We start from the raw sequence: 23,771 nt of genomic DNA on the forward strand, positions 1-23,771 counted from the left end.
ACTTTTTTGTATTGGATGTTTATCTTTATTTTTGCACATTTTAGCAAATAAGCAATACTTTTACTTTTGTTGAAATGTTTACACTGTTGTTACAGAATATTTCCGTTTTGCACTTTTTTGAATTGGATGTTTATCTTTATTTTTGCACATTTTAAAGCAAAATAAGCAATACTTTTACTTTTGAAATGCTTATACTATTGCAGAATATTAAGATTTGCACTGGATGTTTACTTTTATATTTGCACATTAAAAGCAAATAAGCTACTTTTAATTTTGTTAAATGTTTACATTGTTACAGAATATTTTGTCATGTTGTTGTCAATGTTGACTGAGTGGCCATACTTTTTTTTTTGTAAATAAAAGCCATGCCTTTTGAAAAAAATGGCCTACATTTATTTTTTCATCTTCATTTTAAATAAAAAAAATAATCGGTAAAAGGAAGAATAATCTATAGATTAATCGAAAAAAATAATCTATAGATTAACCGATTAATCGAAAAAATAATCTATAGATTAATCGATAGAAAAATAATCGTTAGCTGCAGCCTTAGTATATATACACATATATATATAATTATATATATATACACACACACACATATACATATATATATACATATATATGTATATGTGTGTGTGTGTATATATATATATATATATATATATATATATATATATATATATATATATATATATATATATATATATATATATATGTGTGTGTGTGTGTATATATATAATTATATATATATGTGTATATATACACATATATATGTATATATATATATACTGTATACAATTTACTTTTTTTATATATATATATATATATATATATATATATATATATATATATATATATATATATATATATATATATATATATGCTATGAGGTAGATCACCTCGAACTTGTCATTTGATAAGCAGCTCGACTGATGAAAAAGTGTGGACACCTCTGGTTTGCCTTTTCTTTGTCAATAATCTGCGTTCAAAGAACTCCGGCTTATTAGTGATTCCCAGAGCCCAAAAAAAGTCTGCGGGCTATAGAGCATTTTCTATTCAGGCTCCAGTGCTCTGGAATGCCTTCCCGGCAAAAGTTAGAGATGCTACCTCAGTAGAAGCATTTAAGTCCCATCTTAAAACTCATTTGTATACTCTTGGCTTTAAATAGACCCCCCTTTTAGACCAGTTGATCTGCCGTCTCTTTTCTGCTCTGCCCCTCTCTCCTTCGTGGAGAGGAGCACAGATTCGGCGATCACAAATGACGCGCTAGTTGTCCAAAGTCGGGACCCAGGGTGGACCACTCATCTGTGCATCAGTTGGGGACGTCTCTGCGCTGCTGACGTGTCTCCACTCAAGATGATCTCCTGCTGGCCCCACTATGGACTGGACTCTCACACTATTATGCTAGATCCACTATGGACTGGACTCTCACACTATTATGCTAGATCCACTCGATGTCCATTGCAACGGTCGCCCAAGGGGGGTTCCCCACATCTGCGGTCCCCTCCAAGGTTTCTCATTGTATCCCATTGGGTTTGAGTTTTTTCTTGCCCTGATGTGGGATCTGAGCCGAGGATGTCGTTGTGGCTTGTGCAGCCCTTTGAGACACTCGTGATTTAGGGCTGTATAAATAAACTTTGATTAATTGATTGATTGATTGATTGTACAAACTAATAGCATCGCCCTTACTCCACACCAGGTGGTTTCATCACTGGCTTCTGCTTGTCTGTAAGACTATCAGGGAAATCACTTTGAAACCTCTCTAACCTTTTGCACCTGCGTATATAATTATCATTTGAGATCCAGTGACATAATTTTTCTGTCTTTTCCAAAAGCCTGCACTGTTCTTGGCCAAAAATCTTTTAGCATGCGACTGGAATTCCCTTCAACAATCCCTCAAATGTTCAACTCTTCGTTCATTCCACTTGTTCAAACAGAAATTGCATAAGACTTTAACGGACTGTTGTACATGTTATTTCCCTTCTGGTTTACATCCCGATATATGCTCGTAGTTATTTACGTTGTTTGTGACGTCTTTGTCTTTTCTTACTTAATGTATTGTTGTGTCGTTTTTATCGTTTATCGGTTTTTTTGTATGCTTTTTCTGGGGCCTCTTGCAAGGTCACCATTGTAAATGAGATGCTTTCCTGGAAAAATAAAGGTGTAATAAAAAAATACTAATAATTCTGACTTGACAATAAATAATCAGTGGTAGTGTATATAAATGTGTAACGGAGGCCAGTTAGTGTGGCTGGACCATGTGTACGTTAGTAAACTTCACTCTCTGACAACATCAAGAGTAGTGCTTGCTATTGGGTTGAGAGTTTGGGCTTTTAGCTCAGTAGCTAGCACGCTCTTCTGTCATGCCGACGACCCAGGTTCGAGTTTCGGACAGAACAGAAAAAGCAGGAATGTCTTTAATGTGTGTGTACACCAGAGAACCAATGGCCCAATGCCAATAGGCAGGCCAAGAACAGGGCCCCTGGACCTAACCCGCAGTGGCCCCTCCACTGGGCAGACCAGCGGGAGGCCATAGAGGAGCAGCCCCAGCCAGAGACAGGGATCCACAGAGCCGTAGGATAACCAACCCCCGAGCCAGCAAGAAACCATACCCTACTTGGGCTGACAGAAACCACAAAAGACCCCTACCGAGAAAGGTAGCCGAGTGCAGACGGGCAGCGTGACGCAAAGGCTCCAGGCCCAATGCCTAAAACTCAAGCAACGTGGACCACCGAAGAGCACATAAGGGAAGCACAATGCCGCCAGCAAAATATGTACATAAATATAAATAAAAAACAAGGAGTAATGAAACACACGATAACAAGACGACCTGTGCAAAACATACTGGGGCGAGTAAGGCAGTGAACCAGCAGAGAGGCAAACGAACAGCAGGGTCCCACAAAACACCGGCCAGGCCCAGCAGAATGACCCAGGTTTCAATTATCATCATACGTAAGGTGAAATCCTTGCCCAGCCCCAGAGCAGACAGACTACCTTTTCTGAGGTCCCTAAATCCCCAAACATAAACATTGGTCTACCTGCCATTGATTTTACAATCATTGCTTGAGTATGGTTGAAATAAATACGAATGTACTGTATATGGTCTACTGAGTCATATCCTTCAACTGAGAAGGTATTGTTCTACGGAAAAATGACCTGTTCTTTCTTGCTTGTAGATTCCACACAATGGCCAGTTGCTGTCTGCAGCCCTGGTAACGGTTACCATGGCCACTGCTCCTGAGGAAGCAGTATGAGATTAAAGCTTCCTTAATGGGGGTCAAAGGTCTTACAGTTAGATGAGCTAAAGCAGAACCATCTGTCTTCTACTCCTAATCCATACAAATATTGTTCAAGTGGCGGTCACTACAGTAGAGAAATTTCACTTTCGTGTTTGACAATCACATGTAGTAAAAATGTGTCCAACACAAACAATTTGTTCTTCAATATATTACTTTTATAGTTTTTACCCAAGTGTACTCATACTGGTATTTTCTATGAAGTTCAAAATGCCAGCTAGCACAAACCAAACTGACTGCATAGATTACAAAGGACTGCTTAATGACCTTTTTTTACATTTAACCTTAGTTAGTAAAACATATTTGGGTGGATGATTGGGGCTTGTAGGCCTGATCTACTAAATGTTTTCTTGTATTTAAAAAACATGTAAACTCGATAGCACACACAAAGCTGATCAAACCAGCTGGTGCACCGAGAATTCTGTCTGTTAAATAGGCAGAGAGTGTAATCAGTTCGGCGTGTTTGCCTTCATCTATATACAGAATATATGCTGATCATCAGAACATGCTCATTTAGAAGGCATGTTTAGAACGGCTGCGGACATTGACGCAAGAAGGAAGTGACGATGCAAAGGATGGACAAAGAGAGAGAATCTTTTGTGTGCGTGTCAACATATTTGGACTGTCAGAAATAAAAATAATGGAAACCTATCATCTATCCAGCAAGTATATTTTGAGCTGCTTGATGACTTAAGAGCTGATATGGAGCCAGCAGACAAAATTAAACATTCAATGTGGAAAATGGCAAGGAATTCTCCTATGGAAAAACTTCTTGCAGCATAACATTTTCTTACATCTAGATCATTCCAGCGTACCATCGCAGTTAGCACACCTCCTACTACGGCATTCAAAAAGTAGGTTATGTTGTCTAGATCGCACTGTAGCATCACTTCTATATAGCCCAAGGGCACAGAGTTATAGTTATGTGCTTGCAGGATGTAACGATAAACGGTATTAATAATAACGCGGTAAAACACTCGACCGCTAGTATAACCGTTTTAAATAAAAATATCGAAAACCCGTGATTGATAGCCCCACTCTAATAAAATCAAGGACTGACTGGCGCTAGCTTGCTATCTTAAATGCTAACATGAATACAAGAGACATGAACGTCTTTCGCCATTAAGAAACGATGTATCCCAATCTAAACTCGTATAAACACATTGCTGTCTGAGCAAATAAGATATTTGATTGTGCTCATTGAACCAACAAGCAGGGCTCTCTTAACTTAGAGTGATCGAAATACACTGGGAGGAATACGAGACAGAGGTGTTTTTACGTTGCGTTCAAGGACCGCTGAACAGAGAACACCACAACAACGCCCGCCAGAACATTCTAATCAGTGAAGCATAAGAAACACAGAACATGCAAAATAGAGAGCTTTCTAACAGTGAGTCTAATTATTTTAGTTTTTTAAAAAGATCTAAAGATTTCAGTGTGTGTATAAGTACTTTATGTGCACATTCAACAATACAGCAATAATAATAATAACATGATCTTTTTGGTCACAAAAACTGTGATCTGAAATTTTCATATTGTTATGTTACTATTCCACAACATAATAAAAACAGACTGTCTCCAAGGTGACAGTTGTAGTACACACAAAATCCTCATTTAGATATGGCGGTCAGCACCACTTTTGCATTTGTTATGAATTGTACAAACATCACCTGCAACACGTCTACTAAAAGTAACCACAATTATTTACTATGCACACACTATTTAGCACTTTTGTATTTGTGATCTTAGTAGATCAGACTATACATGTGAAGCAAGTGTCAGGTTTTAATCTGGCATGAACCGGTACAGGGAAATAACATTTTTCAATAAGGCACTTAGGGCTTAATTTGTCGAGAACATTCTGTCACTTATTAAACAGGTAGGTTTTTATGTTATCATATACTTTAAGAATATTGCCTTTTTTATGTTTTTACGTATGTTTATTATTTTTTTTTTTTTTTTTTAAATGGCCGAACACATTTTACAGTAATGAAAATGGTCAGTTATTGCAACAATTTGGGGGTTTTTTGTGCATGTACAAGTACTGAATGTCATAATTTGCAGGATTTTTAGGTTACTGCTTAAGTAAGAATGTCCTACAGTTGCATGATTGTAATTTGAAACAATTCATGTGTGAGTACTGAAAGAAATAGGACAAGAAAGAACAGTCACATAAAATTGTTATGAAGTACAGCAATCACCTGATAGCACAGGTCCATCCTTTCCACAAGATAACACATTCTTACACTGTTGATCAAAAAAGATACGCTTTGCTGAAACTATGATTAAACGTTTGGCATAATTGTGACATTTATATTTATGAAAAAGTTGTGAAAACATAAATTTTCAAGGAAAATACAAAGTCATTATTTCTCCACCTGTTACCAGGCAGTGTTGGGAAAATTACTTTTTAAAGCAATTAATCATAGCTATTAGTTACTTTCCTGTAGAAATAATTGAATTACTAATGGAATTATTATTTAATAAAGGTAATCAATTACTCAGGAATATAATAGTGTTAAAAGTAAAACCTTCAAATACCTAGCATTGATAGATGTTTCGTGATCAGTGTGTGCAAGAGTGTCTTTAAAAGGCGAGACAAGGGAGACAGCATTGGCTGTGTTAGCTCAGCATTGGCATTTGGCGAAGAGTTGCCAGTACAAGATATTGCACACGACAGCTCCTGTTGAATATGTCGAGTCATGTTGTTACTGGTAGTAAATAAAGCCATTAAATGTGCTCCTGTCGTTCTTTGTCCACAAACAGGGTATTTTAGGGTTAGATTGTCGTCGCTTCGTTGAATTGTTGTTTATTATTCCCCGGCAGTATTACTATCGGGATTTTAAAGAACCATTTAACTTTTTAGGTTAAAATTACACAAGTTTTGGAGAGTACAAAATGTTTTAAGAGCATAGGAAGTGTTTATAACTGTGTTTGGTAGCTGTGTGGAGGGCAAATATATACCTTAAATGAATATAATATTCATAATAATCATAAAATTGTGACCCTACTTCACGTAAATTGACCTATCAAGGGGATTCTGGAACTCAGCGATAATCAAAGCACCTCTGTAGCTGTGTACCTCCGCGGGTGAGTGCGTGCTGAAGTGAACTTGCTGTGTTTCTAACACAGTCTTGTTGACGCCACCACAAAAAAAATATGAATGTGGCGGCGTAGTAACGTACTTAAGTCATCAAATAATTAATCATTACTGGATCAACTCTTTGTTCTGTAACAGCGTGTTTCCTACACATTTACTGTTGAAACTCGGTTTACAAGTTTGGATCAGTACTTAAGTGTCGATAGCTCATTACTTGACGACCATAGCGTGCACTTGGGGTTAGCCAACTCATAGATTAATAATGTAAATCAAGAATTTTTGATTTTCCGACAGTAAAAATGGAGACGGATTCTTGTATTCGGAATTATTTGTCCTGGAAGCCATTTTAAATTCATTATTTTGACACTTAGTTGCTTGCAATTTCCACTAGCAAGATTGTTTATTAATACTGAATGTCCAGCACAGAATTATCCAGTAAAATGTGACTCGATGGTTGGGTTTTTTCTCTCTTTATGCTGGTGGTGACATCACACCAAATGGTTGGCTAATCCTAGATTACACATCTGCAGACTAAGAAAGGATTGAGAGAGTGGTGGTCATCAGGGAAATAGCTACTATATATAGATATTAGGGATGTTCAGATCAAAGCTAAATGCTGCCCATTCTGACACCGCTCATCCATGAGTGAAATCCAAAACTGATCACATGTATTAACTGAAAATGTGTTTATGGTGAGTACTGTTGACAGTTTATAGCTAAACATGCTTCACTACACACCGTAGGAGGATACAATAGCTAACCGCTAACAGCAAGCTAGCGCTCCTGAAAGTAAACAAATGGTTGGATATCGACTTTAATTATACCAAGTACAAAAGCCGTATATAGTTGATACTACAATGATTATGTCAGTATTTTTCTATTAACACAAAATATTTTGTCATTTTTTTATTGTTTATAAACTCAGGAAATACGTCCCTGGACACAGGAGAACTTTAGTTATGACCAATGTATGACCCTGTAACTATCTGGCATTGGATCAATACCCTAATTTGTAGTATCACCGAAACTTATGTAAATTATTCAAACAACAGAAGTATAAGTGCTTATTTCATGTTAACAGAAGTGTAGGTAGAACATAAAGCAACCCGATATTAACAGGAAATGAACAAGTAGATCAATAATCCATCCATCCATGTTTTATCGCTTGTACCTCATAATTATGACAAAATAATACAATGGGAAATGACACAATATGTTACTGCATACTTCATCAGCCAAATTAGGAGCCTTTGTAACCCATTTGCTTACTTACTACTAAAAGAGAAGTTGTCTAGTGGGTCCACTATGTTGTTTAATGCCAAAAAGTTTATTTGATTGCAATAAGAAACATATGGTTAATGTATCATAACATTTTCTGTTAAAATAAAGCCAATAATTAATTTTTTTTGTGGTCCCCTTTATTTTGAAAAGTATCAAGAAGTATAAAAATACATCTTGGTACTGGTACCAAAATATTAGTATCGGGACAACACTAATGTCACATATATATACGTATACATACAGGGTATACATACAGTATATTATATATACAGTATGTCCACATATTTAAATATTGTTATTCTATTTTTTTTTTTTTTACAGCAGATGCCCTTGTATTTATCCCATTTATAAAATATACTTAGTCGCTGTAAAAGCTTGAGTATTTGTGGTGCTGTATAAGTAGATTTGATTGGTATGTTACGTCACCCTGATTGATATAAAGTAATTATGCTACACTCACTCCCTTGTAGTAGTGAATGTATGAGAGATCCATCACACACATTAACGCATGTGGTTATGTTCATATGTGGTTGCGTGTGCTTGAACATTCACAGGCCAATTGGCAAGGCCATCATCATTAGCAAATTACATGCTGTCGTTGTTAATTATGCAGACACTCACTCAGACAAAAGTTAGAAGACTACTATGTTCAATATGATTTTGATCTAAAGTTAATATTTGTTATCAGTTTGACATTTATTTAGTTCAAATACTTGTAGGGTTCTCCTTTCATGTCAATACATTGTTTATTGTGTGATAAAAATGATAAGAGCAGAATGAAAAGCATAGCCAAGAAGAGATGTTAGGTGTTTAAACAAAGGTAGACGAGGGGATTGATCATATTCACTATTCTTGTGCAGAAAAGAAGCAGACAGATGGTCTGATTGTGTTGTTGCATGAAGAATCTCACCTCGGAGGACGAATACCCTGAAGTCTGATTATAAAAGAAAAGACACATGAATAAAAAAAAAAACTTGATAGACTATAAATATACATGGTCTTTGTCCAATTAAGAATTGTTTACAACCCTGACAGATTGAGAAAACAGTCAGGGTAGAGGTGTGAATTTACATTTGTTCTAAGAAAAGTTACTTAAATTAAACAAGCAGCAGCAGAAGCTACAATGCATTGTTTTTGTGTCATTATTTAAATGACAATTAAGATAATAATAATTCGGAAACCCGCACATGGACCAGTAATACTGCTCATTTACTGGGGAATCAAGCTAGCACAATATGGGCCTGATTTACTAAAGGTTAGCGTGTACTAAAACACGTGCAAACCTTATAGCACTCGCAAAGCTAATCTACTAAACTTGTGCAAAGTGAATTATATTTATTCAGTGAGAAAAATAATGTGTGCAATCCATTTTACATCTCTGTCTTCATCAATATTGAAAATATACGCTGATCATCAAAACACCCACAAATACTGGGGGTAGAAATGCAAATATAATTATTTAGTACACGCACTGTAATTTATCAACACTCATCACCATTTTGAGAGCATTATTTTGTGTTTTATTTAGCTCGTGACAGAAGGACGTGAAAACTGACAGTTCTACACATGGCTGCCGGATCAGTGCTCGTGTTTGGACAGACAAGAATCCTCTGTCCAATGTGTGTGTGTCAACATTTTGGACAGTCAGAAATAAAATATTTTATACATATCCTCTATCCCACAACATCATTTTATAACTATGTGTGTGTGTCAACAATTTGGACAGTCAGAAATAAAATATTTTACACATATCATCTATTCAACACCATAATTTTATAACTGTATAGCTTCTAGAGGACTTAAGGGGCTGATTAAAAAAAATTCAATTTTGGGTGTTGTTTAGTATTTTTTTAATGATGTTTGTTTTTTCGAATAAAATATATATTATCAAAATATTTTTTATATGAAAAAAACGTATTCAAGTATGCGTTTTTTTGTCTTGAGCGGAGTAATTGCAGTCTCTCTCCAATGAGCGCACCTTTGACGGTGAGAATAAAAATTTAAAACGTAGTTTCAATTAAGATGCACTACAGGACTGCTTCTAAAATGCCCATAAAAAGTAGTACGTGTCTCCTGCATATTTGAAAACATAGCATGTAGGACAGTGGTTCTTAACCTTGTTGGAGGTACCAAACCCCACCAGTTTCATATGCGCATTCACCGAACCCTTCTTTAGTGAAAAATAAAATGTTGCTTTTTTTCAAATTCAAGACAAAGTTATATGTTTTTTTTTTGCTGGTGCACAAAATGAACCGTGCATGAACATCCCCTTGTTCAAAGAACAAAACCAACACAGTGCATGAACTCACAACAAATTACACACCTGCAAATCAGGGTGACTTCTGCTGTTGCCTTTGAGAGACCAGTTCAGATATGCGTGGCTTCACCTTGGCAAGTGCCACTTTCATGTCATTTTCACAGCAAAGTATGTTCCTTTTCGTAGTTTTTATGTCCAGCATTCTTGAAAAGAATTGCTCGCAAAAATATGTTGTAACAAATGGTATACAAAATTCCAGGGCTTTCTTAGCAATAACTGATCCCATGTTTACATCTTATTGTGCAACATGTGAATGTTTTAGTGGGAACTAATTGCGATATCTGAAAGGGGTACAAATTATTTCCAAAGCAGGAACCCCACCCAGACATACAATACTAGTACACAGCTCTTGAAAAACAATATTTTTTGTGATTGTCATTGTAAGTGGGCCAAAACACTTATACTAGAAAATAATATCATGGAAATGACTGCTGTCATTTGATTATAATAATAAAACATTTAACTTTTTGTTTAGTCAGGTTTGGGACAGGTGTGCTGCAGGTGTGGCCACAGTGCATGTGCACGTCTGACGTCGCTCACATGTGCTCCACTGAATGCTCAAGGAGTTTTTGCGTTTGCTCACTCATATGGAAAATTAGAGGGAACATTGTTTGGGGGTATCCATAATACACCGATAGGGAGAAGTTTTTATTTACACGATGAGTCGGGTGTGTCTTGACCTCTGCAGCGGAGGCTTCGCCCCTGAGGCCAACTCACCGAACCCCTAGGGTTGATCGAACCCAGGTTAAGAACCACTGGTGTAGGGGCATGATAACATGAATGTGCAGTGAATGAGAGTGTGTTTGTGGTATAGTACACACAAAAATCATTATCTAAATAAGGCAGTATGCACCACTTTACAATTGCACAAGCAATCTTAGTAAATCGTGTAAATCAGACCCTATGTATGTCGCTTTTAACGGGGAAAGACACTAATGTCTCTTGAATTCAGGTAAGCATTTAAGCTAGCTAGCCAGCTATAAGTGTGCTAACTTGCTTCTCCAATAAATGAACAGTATCATCTGGCTCATTGTACTCTAGTTCAACATCTTGGTCAGCAAAGCTTTCCTGTGTGGGCGAGCGACCCAGAGGGCAACGTGGGTGAGGTGTCCTGCCCAAGGACACAACAGCAGAAACTGGGGTGGAGGAAGTGGGATTCGAACGGAGGCGAGTATTGCTGCCTTAGAAGTGATCTTGCACTGTGGAGGGACATCAGCCGCTAACAAGAATGTTATGATGCACCGAGGACGCTTTGTTTGCTTGTCGCGGTCATATTTACGGGACACAGCAAGAATGGGTCATCAACATGCATTATGAAAATATAAGGATAGGATTATAGTAATAGTATATATTATATAGTATTAAAACCTCTATCGTCAGGCCAAATTTATATAAATCATATTGATCATATAAACCATATAATAAAATCCCCTGACGAGCAGGGAAACCTGCGAAACAAGCTTGTAGGGATGATATAGCCTCTGTGTTATTTCCTCGCCTAACATAAATCATATTGTATATTGTCTATGTCCTGCAACCCTAACATACACTAAATAAAAAGCTGCAAAAATAAAAACAATAAAAATGATCTAATAAGGCAGGGGTCACTGACTGGTGGACTAACCTATACAGACCTGAAGCTATAGTCAAAAATTAAGTAAGTAATTTAAGTTTTTGAGGAGGCCATTCTAGTTTTACAGGCACAGCTATTATAGACTTTACAGTACTAGTTGATCAGACCAGCAAATCTACTAAACAACTGCATGTGAATTGAGCCATCCCACATTATACAAACCCCGCTTTCATATGAGTTGGGAAATTGTGTTAGATGTAAATATAAACGGAATACAATGATTTGCAAATCATTTCCAACCCATATCAAGTTGAATATGCTACAAAGACAACATATTTGATGTTCAAACTCATAAACATTTATTTTTTTGCAAATAATCATTAACTTTAGAATTTGATGCCAGCAACACGTGACAAAGAAGTTGGGAAAGGTGGCAATAAATATTGATAAAGTTGAGGAATGCTCATCAAACACTTATTTGGAACATCCCACAGGTGAACAGGCAAATTGGGAACAGGTGGGTGCCATGATTGGGTATAAAAGTAGATTCCATTAAATGCTCAGTCTTTCACAAACAAGGATGGGGCGAGGGTCACCACTTTGTCAACAAATGCGTGAGCAAATTGTTGAACAGTTTAAGAAAAACCTTTCTCAACCAGCTATTGCAAGGAATTTAGAGATTTCACCATTTACGGTCCGTAATATCATCAAAGGGTTCAGAAAATCTGGAGAAATCACTGCACGTAAGCAGCTAAGCCTGTGACCTTCAATCCCTCAGGCTGTACTGCATCAACAAGCGACATCAGTGTGTAAAGGATATCACCACTGGAACACATCAGAAACCCACTGTCGGTAACTACTGTTGGTCGCTACATCTGTAAGTGCAAGTTAAAACTCTCCTATGCAAGGCGAAAACCTTTTTCCAACAACACCCAGAAACGCCGTCAGCTTCGCTGAGCCTGAGCTCATCTAAGATGGACTGATACAAAGTGGAAAAGTCTTCTGTGGTCTGACGAGTCCACATTTCAAATTGTTTTTGGAAACTGTGGACGTCGTGTCCTCCGGACCAAAGAGGAAAAGAACCATCCGGATTGTTATAGGCGCAAAGTTGAAAAGCCAGCATCTGTGATGGTATGGGGGTGTATTAGTGCCCAAGACATGGGTAACTTACACATCTGTGAAGGCACCATTAATGCTGAAAGGTACATACAGGTTTTGGAGCAACATATGTTGCCATCCAAGCAACGTTACCATGGACGCCCCTGCTTATTTCAGCAAGACAATGCCAAGCCACGTGTTACATTAACGTGGCTTCATAGTAAAAGAGTGCGGGTACTAGACTGGCCTGCCTGTAGTCCAGACCTGTCTCCCATTGAAAATGTGTGGTGCATTATGAAGCCTAAAATACCACAACGGAGACCCCCGGACTGTTGAACAACTTAAGCTGTACATCAAGCAAGAATGGGAAAGAATTCCACCTGAGAAGCTTAAAAAATGTGTTTCTTCAGTTCCCAAACATTTACTGAGTGTTGTTAAAAGGAAAGGCCATGTAACACAGTGGTGAACATGCCCTTTCCCAACTACTTTGGCACGTGTTGCAGTCATGAAATTCTAAGTTAATCATTATTTGCAAAAAAAAAGTTTTTTTAGAACATCAAATATCTTGTCTTTGTAACATATTCAATTGAATATGGGTTGAAAAGGATTTGCAAATCATTGTATTCCGTTAATATTTACATCTAACACAATTTCCCAACTCATATGGAAACGGGGTTTGTACTAGTCAGCCGATCAAATTGGTGCATTGCAGGCACTAAACAGAGACAGACAAGAGAAGCGAAGCGAGTGACAAAAAAAGAGCTCAGAAATTGAATAAACAGAGAGAGAAAGAGTTGAAGTAACAGTTACTGTACATGGGGAACGAGAAAAACGACATAGAGAGAGGACAGGAAGACAACATAAAAAAATACACATGGTGCCGTCTAAGAAGAGAAAAGTGGACAGTGTGGACATTTATCATGTATGTTCATTCCTTCTTTTGAAAGCACCAAAACAGTGTAAGCGAGGGTCTTCTAACGATTGACCACTGATGTTGTGAAAGGTCAACGACAGCCATGAAGCCTCCATGAATTTTATTGACTCCCAACTTCCTCTCACCGATACTGACAGTCATCAAGAGACAAAATAACACACTTACGGCCTTCACAATAAAAGTGCTGCGCATTACATCCTGTCTGATTGCACTAAACTAAATAATGGTCCCAGAAAAGTAGCTTACACCAGTATGTCTCCATGGGCTGTGGCGCCGATATAAATTGGCAATGTGAAGCGCCACTTTGAGACAGTGCACAACATTTTTGACTAAACTTACCCACTAAACACCAAACAAAGGCAAAGGAAATAAGCTCAGAGCCCAAGATGAACAATCCACCCCAAACCTGATCCACTTATTCACTGCCTGAAAGCTGATAACGAATGTTCCATCAAGTTAAATGCAGCTTAAGGAGAAACTAATACATTGTCGGGGTGGGAAATTTTTTTCAATATGACAATATACTATGTCATCTGCACTTTGAAAGTTTTTTAATGACCTGCTTTTAATGACACATTCTGGTGGTTTCGCCTATTTCCTGCTTTCAGACCTGACTGCCGCTTTTGACACAGTTAACCACACAATTCTTTTATCTCCATTGGAAGACTATGTGGGTGTTAGCAGGGCTGCCCTGCAGTGGTTTATGTCCTGTCTGTCGGAAGATGCATTTCTGTAAGACTGGAAGGCTCCACTTTTAAGCTTTGAATGGACTGGCCTTTAAGTAAACCACAGACTTCATCCAAGTTGTTCCAGACTTATGACCAGGGAAGATTGGGCCTTTTTCGGTAGATCCAAAATTATGAAACGCTCCGTCCTTTAATGTTGAATGTTTTAAGTCTCATCTATAAACTTAGATTTTCTGGTTTTGAGTAGTGTGGTTTTCTGCCTTTTATTGATTCGATTTTTACTCATTTTAGTGTTTTAACTATCTATTATTTTTATTATGTTGTGCAGCACTTTGAAACTGTCTATTTACTGTATGAAATGTGCTGTATAAATAAAATAGATTGGCCAGCGTGTCAAAAGGTTTGCCCATTCCTTTACTAACCCATTGAGCACTCACAGAAATATGTTAGCTTAATTGTATATAACATATCAGCTGCATTTTGTAAATTTAGTAGAATATGTGAGTGAAACAATGATTTATCACGCCTTAAATACAGTATGTGGACTGCTCCTACTTTAATTTAAAGTACCAATAGAGTGGAAAAGCAAGATGACTTTAAATGCTTCATGTGTTTCATTGTATCCATTAAACCATATTCAATTGTATCTACAATCCGTATGTGAAAATACTGTCTAAATATCACAAAATGCCACAAATTAAGTCAGCCATTTTAAATATTCCGCTCCGAACGTCTTTGATGATTTCCGTAGATTGACGTCACTGGAGTAACACTTCTGCACTCTGACCATAGTATTAGATCAGTCATACTGGAAATACGCACACATTAGAGAGAGATGTGCTGTGTATCATTCACAATCCGTATATAAGACATGAACACATATGTGCCAGCACAATGTTTCAACCGCAGAGAGCAACGCCCAGGACTTCACCGTGGAGGAAATGGAGGCAGGCGGAGAGCCTTCTTCATTCTCCAGAAGAGAACGAGACGTTGATGTGGAGTCCTCATGGAACGCTGATCCCGATTGACACAGTTTCTCCCAGGGACCACAACACATCGTTATCCCGTGCGGGTCGACGGAGGCGGAAGCCGTGCCGGAAGGTGTTGATTGAGCTGGAAATGGATCAGCTTCGTACTTCGACGCCCGCTCCAGCCAAGCTCGCTCCAGCTTCGACGCCCGTTCCAGCTCTGCCGTCAGCTCCAGCCTCGCCACCAGCAACCCCAGTGGGCCTGCAGACGCCAGCTCTGGACACACTGACAGCCCAGCCGCCTGCTGCTCTAGCTCTGAACAAGCCGACAGCTCAACCGCCTGCTGCTCTAGCTCTGGACACACCAACAGCCCAGCCACCTGCTGCTCCAGCTCTGGACACGCCGACAGCCTAGCCGCCTGCTGCTCCAGCTCTGGACACACCATTTTCCTCATTTCGGCGCCGCTTACTGCGTCGTGAGACGGCCTGCTTCCTGCCTCGTCTCCAGCGGGCCTTTCCACGACGCCGCTTCCTGCCTCGTCTCCAGCGGATCTTTCTACGATGCCGCTTCTAGCCTTGTCTCAAACGGGTCTTCCCACAACATCGCTTCCTGCCTCAACTCTGGCTCTGCACCCAACAAGATCTTCAGCCCAGCGGTCCGCTTGCCTGGTGCAAGAGCATCAGTCAGGCGCTCACGGCCTATCTCCTTGTCGGCCACTTATGCGACCAGCCCTTGGACGCTCTTTGCACTGCCAGCAGCCATTCCCAGGACTTGGGTGTGGACCACAATGGCTGCTGAGAGGATAGTGTCATCCACGTCAGCCCCCTCGTTGGCTATGTGTGTGGCCAATTCATGTACGCCCTCCGCGCTATTGGCAGTGACGCCCAGGACTTGGGCGTAAGACTCGTCGGATGCTGATGTTCTGGCGCCGCTCACGTCCGCCTCCTCATCAGCCACAAATATGGCCATTCCGTGGTCGTCCGCCTCGCCAGCCGTGGGGGCGGTCTATTTGTCGCCGCCTTCAGACTCTTCCTCTAGTCCTCCCTCCACCCTCCCGTGACTTTGAACTTTTTCATTTGTTGTTTTTCTGGGACGTCTGGAATCCGTCCCTGGAGGGGCAGGTACTGTCATGATCTATTGCCTGGATCATGTTTTGTTAGGTATTTCTTAAGTTGTTTATTTCTGTTTCAGCACCCTCGTTGGGTTTCCTAGTTGCCATGGGTGCTGACTTTCGTCACCTGCCTCTGATTAGTGGTCGGGACGCTCACCTGCTCCTGGTCACTAATCAGAGAGCTATTTATTCCTGCCTCGCGACACACTCTGTCTGGCAGTGTCACTCACTTTTTGCAACCGCTTGCATTTTGGGTTTCTCCTATTTGTCACGAGCCGTTGATCGTTCCTGTGTTAAGCTTTGCCGAAGTTTCCCATGCCATTGGCACGTCGCCCTTGTTTTGTATTTTTTTCCCTCGCTTATTGATTAAAGTTAAAGTTAAAGTTAAAGTTAAAGTACCAATGATTGTCACACACACACTAGGTGTGGCGAGATTATTCTCTGCATTTGACCCATCACCCTTGATCACCCCCTGGGAGGTGAGGGGAGCAGTGGGCAGCAGCGGTGGCCGCGCCCGGGAATCATTTTGGTGATTTAACCCCCAATTCCAACCCTTGATGCTGAGTGCCAAGCAGGGAGGTAATGGGTCCCATTTTTATAGTCTTTGGTATGACTCGGCCGGGGTTTGAACTCACAACCTACCGATCTCAGGGCGGACACTCTAACCACTAGGCCACTGAGTAGGTAATAAAGAAGCATCTTACTTGCACGCTGCCTCCCTGCCGTCCTTTCTGCATAAAAGGGACAAGACGTAACAAAACAAAAATCATCATAGCAAATTTTGCTAATTACTCGATGACGTCATATGACCACGCCCATAACGACGCCCCAACCATATTTTGGCAGTCTAAGGGGAAACTCTGACATTGTTTGAGTTCTTTGCTTAATCCATTCCATAATTTAGCCGTTAGCAAAGAACAATCAATGGATTAGCCGCACCATTGTATAAGGCGCAGGGCTCAAAGCTTGGGAAAAACTAACGGTTTATAGTCCGGAAATTATGGTGATAGTTTATATAATAATATATAAACATTTAGCAACACACTGGTGTCCTTACTTCCAAGTTTACATGTGTTTATATATGTATTTAACCTTTATTTATGCAGGTTAAGGCATTCAAGAACATATTTTTATTTGCAATGCTGACCCAGCAAAAAAGCAGCATTTAAATGTTAGATGTGTTGCAATGTGATGATAATTTCTTATTGTCTCTCAATTACCAGCATAAATGATAGCTATAATGAACTAAAACAGTATAGTAAGTTGACAATGACTTTTGACAAAGCCACTACGCTTTTACTGCCATCTAATGTCTACTTTTAAGTCGGTGTACAGGTGTAAAACGAGTTAAACACCAATACAGTATTTGTTGTCCGACTTTTATTTAAAACAGGTCTGTGAAACTCATTTTAGATCGGGGGCCAAATGGAGAAAAATCTACTACCAAGTGGGCCGGACTGGTAAAATCACGGCACGATAACTTAAAAACAAAAGCAACTTCAGATTGTTTTCTTTGCTTAAAAATAGAACAAGCACATTCTGAAAATGTACAAATCATAATGTTGTTGGGGGTTTTTTACACTTACATGTTGCGGTTAATCATTTATTTGTCGATATTTATATTTTCTGAAAAAATTATGTGATAATGTCCATCAGTCAACTCATTGGTGTTCATTTTCAATCAATATAAAATAAATTATATCAAAATCAAATTACAGGATGTTTTTTGTGTATTTTGATCATTTTCCTCGACTGATGTACTAACATCATGTGGTTTATTTTGTACATGTGTAGCATCATCTACAAAGATACAAAGAATTGCTATTACGACATCCAGTGGACACATTTAGAACAGCTGTTTCTTTCATTAAAAAATTTCAGGTACATTTTTATACTTAGCAAACTCGTCCCGCGGGCCGGATAAAACCTGTTGGCGGGCCTGATCCGGCCCTCGGGCCGTACGTTTGACACCCCTGGTTTAAATATTGTTCTTTTTGGGTTAAGGTTACAAGGGACATTTAAAACACTGATATCAAATTCCTAAAGTCACAACAATTCAATATCATTGAAAGAAAATAAGCCTTAAAATGTTGCAACTTTTCCACAACTTTCTAAAAAAGCTGCCCAAATTCAGGCATTTAGACCTATATTAATAACACTAAAAAGCGACTGGAAAAAATAGACTGAAAATGTAACAAAGTGCATCGTTAAAGTGAATCAAAGGAAATATCGCTAAATCTGGTGCATTTGCAACAAAGTTACCGAACATTCACAGCGCCTGTTGAATAAACCAACAGATATGAACATAATTACAGCAAAATAGGGAAGAATTTGATTCAGTGTCTGTGATAAGTGATGTTGGGAATGGGTAGGAACAACAATAATACACAAGCAAACTTTCATTTGGGATTAGCTTAGTTCAGTTCAGTTCAGTTCAGTTCAGTTTCAGTTTATTTCGAACATGCATACAATACAATGTAATACATCACACAATTCCAGTTGTTTCATTACAGCATGTCCGAAAAGGAGTAGGAAGAAGCAGAGCTTATTTAATCCCACCCCTTTTCATACCATAGCAATTTTATCCAATTTCCTTGTTCTCTGTAACAGAACATTGAACAAATGAATAATAAATAAATAATATACCATAGTAAGCATACAAGTATTATATACATAAATAATCTTTGTCTCAATAAAAGAAAAAGAAAAAAAAAGGGTTCACGATGTTCATCATAATTCTTGTTCTGTGTACTTTATGAACACTTGTAGTTTGAACCGTCTCCTAAACTGAATCATGCTGGTGCTTTGTTTGATTTCTTTGGTTAATCCGTTCCATAATTTAATTCCACATACAGATATGCTAAAGGTTTTAATTGTTGTACGAGCATACAAATGTTTTAAATTTGATTTTCCTCTAAGGTTATATTTCTCTTCTTTTGTTGAGAAGAATTGTTGTACATTCTTGGGTAGCAGGTTATAGTTTGCTTTATACATAATTTCAGCTATTTGCAAATTCACCAAATCGTTGAATTTCAATAATTGTGATTTACTAAATAAAGGGTTTGGATGTTCTCTATATCCAACATTATGTATTATTCTCATTGATGTTTTTTGTAACACAGTTTGTGAATGAAGTGCACATTTGTAGTTGTTTCCCCATATTTCCACACAATAACTTAGAAGCTGTAAGTTATTGTGTAATCTAGACTTTTGGGAAGAACAAGAAAGTTTGATCATATTATGCCTATACTGGCTCACCTGCACTGGCTTCCTGTGCATTTAAGATGTGACTTAAAGGTTTCACTACTTTCGTATAAAATACTACACGGTCGAGCTCCATCCTATCTTGCTGATTGTATTGTACCATATGTCCCGGCAAGAAATATGCGTTCAAAGAACTCTGGCTTATTAGTGATTCCCAGAGCCCCAAAAAAGTCTGCGGGCTATAGAGTGTTTTCTATTTGGGCTCCAGTACTCTGGAATGCCCTCCCGGTAACAGGTAGAGATGCTACCTCAGTAGAAGCATTTAAGTCCCATCTTAAAACTCATTTGTATACTCTAGCCTAGGGCTGGGCGATATGGTCTTTTTTAAATATCTCAATATTTTTAGGCCATGTCACGATACACGAAATATATCTCGATATTTTGCCTTAGCCTTGAATGAACACTTGATGCATATAATCACAGCAGTATGATGATTATATGTGTCTACACTAAAACATTCTTGTTCATACTGCATTAATATATGCTCATTTTAAACTTTCATGCAGAGAGGCAAATCACAACTAATTCAATTTACCAAAACTGTATTTATTAAACAGTTATTAAGCAGTGGCACAAACATTCATGTCATTTCCAAAACAGAAAGTGCAAGATTGTCAGAGACATTTTGAAACAAGCTATTAGTGAACTTTTGTGCATGATGTCACTAAGATGACATACCAAAACAACACTAAATTAAAGTGCACTTTTTGTACAGAACGCCACTACAATAGTTTAAAACAAATAAAGTGGACCTTTGCGCATGATGTCACACAAGCTATTATAATAACTGTCAAATAAAAATTAGCTGCATAATAGGAAATCAAATTGTGTACGTCCTTCGCGAAGTGGTAAGTTCCGGCGGACGTTATCTCCTTATGTTGTGGACTATTTTTTTCATACGGTGTTGATGTGGAAATGGTTGCTTCGGCATTTTATTAGTGTGGCACCAGCCGGAGATGTTGACATGCGGAGTTTCAAGCACTCTTCATTCTCCAGCAGGTGACTTTTCAAATGATGTTACATATTAGCAGTAGGTGCTACTTTTTGTAGCAACGCTTTTGCCCCACACTTGAAAAATGATGGTTGTCTGTTCGACATATTCCCACTTGAAGCCAAACCACCACCAGACGATGGACCCCCTGCTGTTTTTCTTGGGAATTAATTCTTCCTTCATTTGTTACCAGATTTGCACCTTCTTTCTCTCGTATTACCACTCGCACCACAGCTAACGTTACCCATGCTGCTACCTCTTTGCTCCGCGAGGGCGTATACGTATGTGACGTATGTAAGAAGGTGCGCTTGTTTTATGTCTCTGTAAGAAGGAGAGACAAGAAAGAGGTAGAAACGCCTGCAGCTATACGCAACTGTGTGAGAACGTATACTCGAATATCACGATGTAGTCATTTTCTATATCGCACAGTGACAAACCTTTAAATAGACCCCCCTTTTAGACCAGTTGATCTGCCGTTTCTTTTCTGCTCTGCCCCCCTCTCCTTCGTGGAGGGGGGTGGGCACAGATTTGGTGACCACATATGAGGCGCTAGCTAGTCCAAAGTCGGGACCCAGGGTGGACCACTCATCTGTGCATCAGTTGGGGACGTCTCTGCGCTGCTGACCTGTCTCCACTCAAGATGATCTCCTGCTGGCCCCAATATGGACTGGACTCTCACACTATTATGTTAGATCCACTACGGACTGGACTCTCACACTGTTAACTAGATCCACTTGACGTCCATTGCACACAATAACTCAGATATGGTAACACTAGCGAGCAGTAGAGAATATGGAGTGATTTTCGGTCTAGGACATGTTTTGCTTTTTTCACTTTTGGCGTGTTTCTTGCTACTTTATGTTGTATATTTTTTACATGAGATTTCCAGTTCATTTTATCATCTATTATTACACCCAAAAATGTGTTTTCTTCTACCCTTTCAATATTTACTCCGTCTATCTGTATTTGTGTTTGACTTTCCCTTCTACTGTTACCAAATAGCATTATGTTAGTCTTACTGAGATTCAAATATAGTCTGTTTTTGTCAAACCATCTTTTTAACTGGTTCATTTCTTCTGTTATTGTTTGTAATACATTTCTTCTGTTATTGTTTGTATTACAGTTCACATGTTTTATCATGGGCTTCACGGTGGCAGAGGGGTTAGTGCATCTGCCTCACAATACGAAGGTCCTGAGTAGTCTTGGGTTCAATCCCGGGCTCGGGATCTTTCTGTGTGGAGTTTGCATGTTCTCCCCGTGACTGCGTGGGTTCCCTCCGGGTACTCCGGCTTCCTCCCACCTCCAAAGACATGCACCTGGGGATAAGTTGATTGGCAACACTAAATTGGCCCTAGTGTGTGGATGTGAGTGTGAATGTTGTCTGTCTATCTGTGTTGGCCCTGCGATGAGATGGCGACTTGTCCAGGGTGTACCCCGCCTTCCGCCCGATTGTAGCTGAGATAGGCTCCAGCGCCCCCCGCGACCCCAAAGGGAATAAGCGGTAGAAAATGGATGGATGGATGGATGTTTTATCATTTTTGAAGATGTCATCATTCTAAAGCAGGGGTAGGGAACCTATGGCTCTCGAGCCAGATGTGGCTCTTTTGATGACTGCATCTGGCTCTCAGATAAATCTGAGCTGACATTGCTTAACACGATAAGTAATGAATAATTCCGCTGGTAATCACAGTGTTAAAAATAACGTTCAAAATATAAAACCGTCAAGACACTAATGGTAAGAAGTATTGTATTTATTATTGGTTAGCTTCAGAATAACAATGTTATCAAAACGAATAAGAGACTTATTATTCTCTAAAAATGTTGGTCTTACTTAAAAATGCACACATTTAGTGTTAAAAAATATTATATGGCTCTCACGGAAATAAGTTTTAAAATATTTGTCTTTCATGGCTCTCTCAGCCAAAAAGGTTCCCGACCCCTGTTCTAAAGTCTAAAGCAGTCCAGTTTCTGATGAGAGGACATTCAGATTCAAGGTAGCAGTGATCGTGCAACATATGGCGCACCTGTGGAAGCAGCAGTTGCCTTTGTAAGATGTGAAAGATGCAAAGCAAAAAAATAAAAAAAAATAAAAAATAAAAAATGGTCTGTGATGGTTTGGTGTTTTGCACCTGATCTTACCTTCTGTTGTCTTCTCGCCATGTCAGTAGGCTGCTTGGCGTTAAAGGGATATGCAATACACCGCATGACAAACACGTACAGCTGGAGTCTCTTCTTCCTCTCCTCTTCGTCCCTCTGCATCTTCTCAAGGTCCTCCTTCTCCTTGTCGCTGCCCACAGAGGGGCTGGGGCTCGATGCTCGGCCACCGGCGCTCACTCGGCCGCGGGGCTGGAGCGCCCCTCCGCCGCTATGAGCGTCGCTGGCTCCGCTTGGTGACGGCCGCGCGCCCTTGACGATCTTCGGGGCCGCCACCTCTTTGCGCTCCACCTCCGGGATCTCATCCCCTTCCTCCTCGCTGGAAGACGGATCTAACATGCCGGGCTTCTGACGGAGGCTACAAGTCAACTACCGCGGCAGGAAGCCGCTTCGCAGATTCAAGTGGAAGCGAAAACTGACTTGCTGAGAGAGAGAGAGAGAGAAATGACTCCGAGGAAAAACTACAATGTCGTAGCGTATCGTCGCTTTTCTTGCTTCCTGTCTTTTATCTGTCAATCAGTCGCTGGATTCATGAGGAGAGATTTAGGGGAGGGGCGATGATGATTGGAGCTGGAGGAGAAAAGGGCGGGGCCCGGAGGTAACCGTGGTGCTGCAACTTGCTGCTCTGGGGTCAGTTTTAGCAGGCTTGAGGCACAACGGCCACCTGATGATACGTGCGCGTTCAATACACGGAAGTCAGCATTGGCAACAAAAAGTAGTTGTTTTTTTGTTGTTATTTTTTTAAAACCTTTATTTATAATGATAAACTATTAATCGATTTAAATTGTTATACAAACATCGGGTCTGGTTCAAATATAGAGATGATATGGTCTTTAATTTGACCTGCTGTTGTACTCTGTCTCAAAGTGTTAACATGTGCTCAATGTTTCCTTACCATTATTGCTATGTTGTCTATTACCATTCTTGGTATATTAATTCTTCCCACATTGTTGATACAGTGTAATAATTATTGTTACCTGTGGTAATGCCACTATTA

General features: G+C 39.3%; 1 protein-coding gene across 3 annotated transcripts in view; it reads right to left on the reverse strand.

The window, feature by feature from the left end:
* LOC133578319 (calcium-dependent secretion activator 1) overlaps positions 1-23,113 on the reverse strand; it is a 291,918-nt gene extending 268,805 nt beyond the window's left edge. For all 3 annotated transcript variants that reach the window (XM_061932657.1, XM_061932658.1, XM_061932659.1), the window contains exon 1: positions 22,760-23,113. In XM_061932657.1, the coding sequence (XP_061788641.1) occupies positions 22,760-23,113 (354 nt within the window). The remainder of the gene's footprint in view (positions 1-22,759) is intronic.
* Between the last annotated feature and the right edge of the window lie 658 nt (positions 23,114-23,771).

This window comes from Nerophis lumbriciformis, linkage group LG38 (genome assembly GCF_033978685.3).
Source record: "Nerophis lumbriciformis linkage group LG38, RoL_Nlum_v2.1, whole genome shotgun sequence".
Classification (NCBI taxonomy): Eukaryota; Metazoa; Chordata; class Actinopteri; order Syngnathiformes; family Syngnathidae; genus Nerophis; species Nerophis lumbriciformis.